The sequence below is a fragment of the Austrofundulus limnaeus genome, unplaced genomic scaffold, assembly GCF_001266775.1.
Source record: "Austrofundulus limnaeus strain Quisiro unplaced genomic scaffold, Austrofundulus_limnaeus-1.0 Scaffold848, whole genome shotgun sequence".
Lineage (NCBI taxonomy): Eukaryota > Metazoa > Chordata > Actinopteri > Cyprinodontiformes > Rivulidae > Austrofundulus > Austrofundulus limnaeus.
Window position 1 is genome coordinate 156879 of NW_013953250.1, and position 1968 is coordinate 158846.

General features: G+C 42.5%; 1 protein-coding gene across 1 annotated transcript in view; it reads left to right on the top strand.

Annotated features, from left to right (window-relative positions):
• The window catches only part of pgrmc1 (progesterone receptor membrane component 1), a 5214-nt gene continuing 3246 nt past the window's right edge, over window positions 1–1968 (top strand). The window contains exons 1-2 of the mRNA XM_014029070.1: window positions 1–331; window positions 1618–1773. Of these exons, the coding sequence (XP_013884524.1) occupies window positions 37–331; window positions 1618–1773 (451 nt within the window). The 5' untranslated portion in view covers window positions 1–36. The remainder of the gene's footprint in view (window positions 332–1617; window positions 1774–1968) is intronic.

Here is a 1968-nt window from a genome sequence, read left to right on the forward strand (position 1 = left end):
AAACGAGCACACAGACAGGAGCAGGAGGAAGGCAACATGGCCGAGGCGGAGGCAAGCGAAGTAAGTTACGGAGGAATCTTTCAGGAGATCTTCACGTCCCCGCTGAACCTCACGCTGCTCAGCCTCTGTCTGTTCCTGCTCTACAAAATCTTCCGCGGGGACAGGCCGCCGGACCTGGGCGAGGTGGAGAAGCCTCTGCCCAAGATGAAAAAGAGGGATTTTACCCTGGTAGATCTGAAGCCCTACGACGGACTGCAGGACCCGCGGATCCTCATGGCCGTCAACGGGAAAGTGTTCGACGTGACCCGAGGCAAGAAGTTCTACGGGCCAGGTAATTAAGCGTCATTACGACTCTAGCTGCTTTAAAGCGTAAACAACACGTGAGTCACCTTTAAATATTTAAATTGTAAACACTGAACACACAACCTTCAGTACTTCCGTTGATTAAAAAAAAAAAAAAAAAAAAACCTTTGGTCAACTTTGTGCTGCTGGAATTTGGCGCCACGCCCCCTTTGTTTTCAGGCCCTGATCGTGTTTTTTCTCAGCGGAGGGGCTGTGGTGGGCTTGAAGCCAAAGATCGTCTATAAACGAAGATGAGCTCTCCTTAAACAAACCAAACAACCCTTTAAGTTTCAGCAGGAAGTGATTAGTTTGATATTTTATTTACAATTTTAGTGAAATCCAAACTTAGACATACTTATTAGATTATTTGTGACCCATTACAGTATTTCTGTGCAGATCTTTGTTGTTAAATCAACTAAAAACATTGTGTCAGTCATTTGTTTTCTCCAAAACTAAAAGTATTTGTGATTGAAAGGTCAGTTTTCATACATTTTTAGATGTTTAAATTATGTTGTTTATTGTATGGTTTTATTTACACCATTACAACACAACTTTTCATTTTTTGTGTGTGTTTTAAAACCTGTGCTTTTGTAACTACTAACGCATAAAAAGCATTTTGTAGCCAATTAATCCAGCCTAACTTGCTATTTAACATAGTAATATTATGTTTTATTGCAGCAAAGAACAAATGAAATATTTACCCAACCAAACAACATGAACATCAAAGTCCAAGCAGGGTCCATTTTAAACAAATTACACTACATTTGTGTAACAAGATGGAAAAACTGGGTAAAAATAAAAGTTTAAGCGTTATAGTGACCACCACAAATTGATAAATTTTCTTATATTTTCCTGCGTAGCAGTTTTCTGTAGAGATTCTTTGAGTCTGGTGGTTTTTGGAGCAACAGTTGTGCACAGTGTTGCACGTTGCTGTTTTTTATCTTATCTCAGATTGTGACCTGTGCTGTGTGTGACTTCTGACCCACTTGATAAGTGACTGTCGGGCTGTACGTGTACCACACCGGGTCCAAAGCCTGAAATCCTGGCTTTGATTTCACACATGTTATTTGTGTCTGAAAACACTTCTTCAGCCGGTTCATGTGATGAAACTGGATGTTTATCTTTAAGAAAGCATTAATTGTTTTAACACGGATAAGAAAGCGTTGCTCCACCTTTCAAGCTGGASTTTTAGACGTAGATCACCTTATGATCCGACCTGAAACTGTTCTGGTGCTGAAGTCTTCCACGTGGTGATTCTGTTTCCTGTTCTCGCAGAGGGACCGTACGGAGTGTTCGCAGGCAGAGACGCATCTCGAGGCCTGGCGACGTTCTGCCTGGAGAAAGACGCCCTGAAAGACGAATACGACGACCTGTCGGACCTTAACGCCATGCAGCAGGAGAGCCTGACCGAGTGGGAGACTCAGTTCACCAGTGAGTCACGTCTGTTAGCCTGTCGACGCCACGCTGCGTGTCGACGCCACACTGCTGCGTGTCGACGCCACGCTGCTGGCCAACAAAAATTTAATATGATGTCAGAATAAACACACAATTAATTAGGCCTGTCACGATAACAAATTTTGCTGGGCGATTAATTGTCTCAAAATTTATTGCGATAAACGATAATAT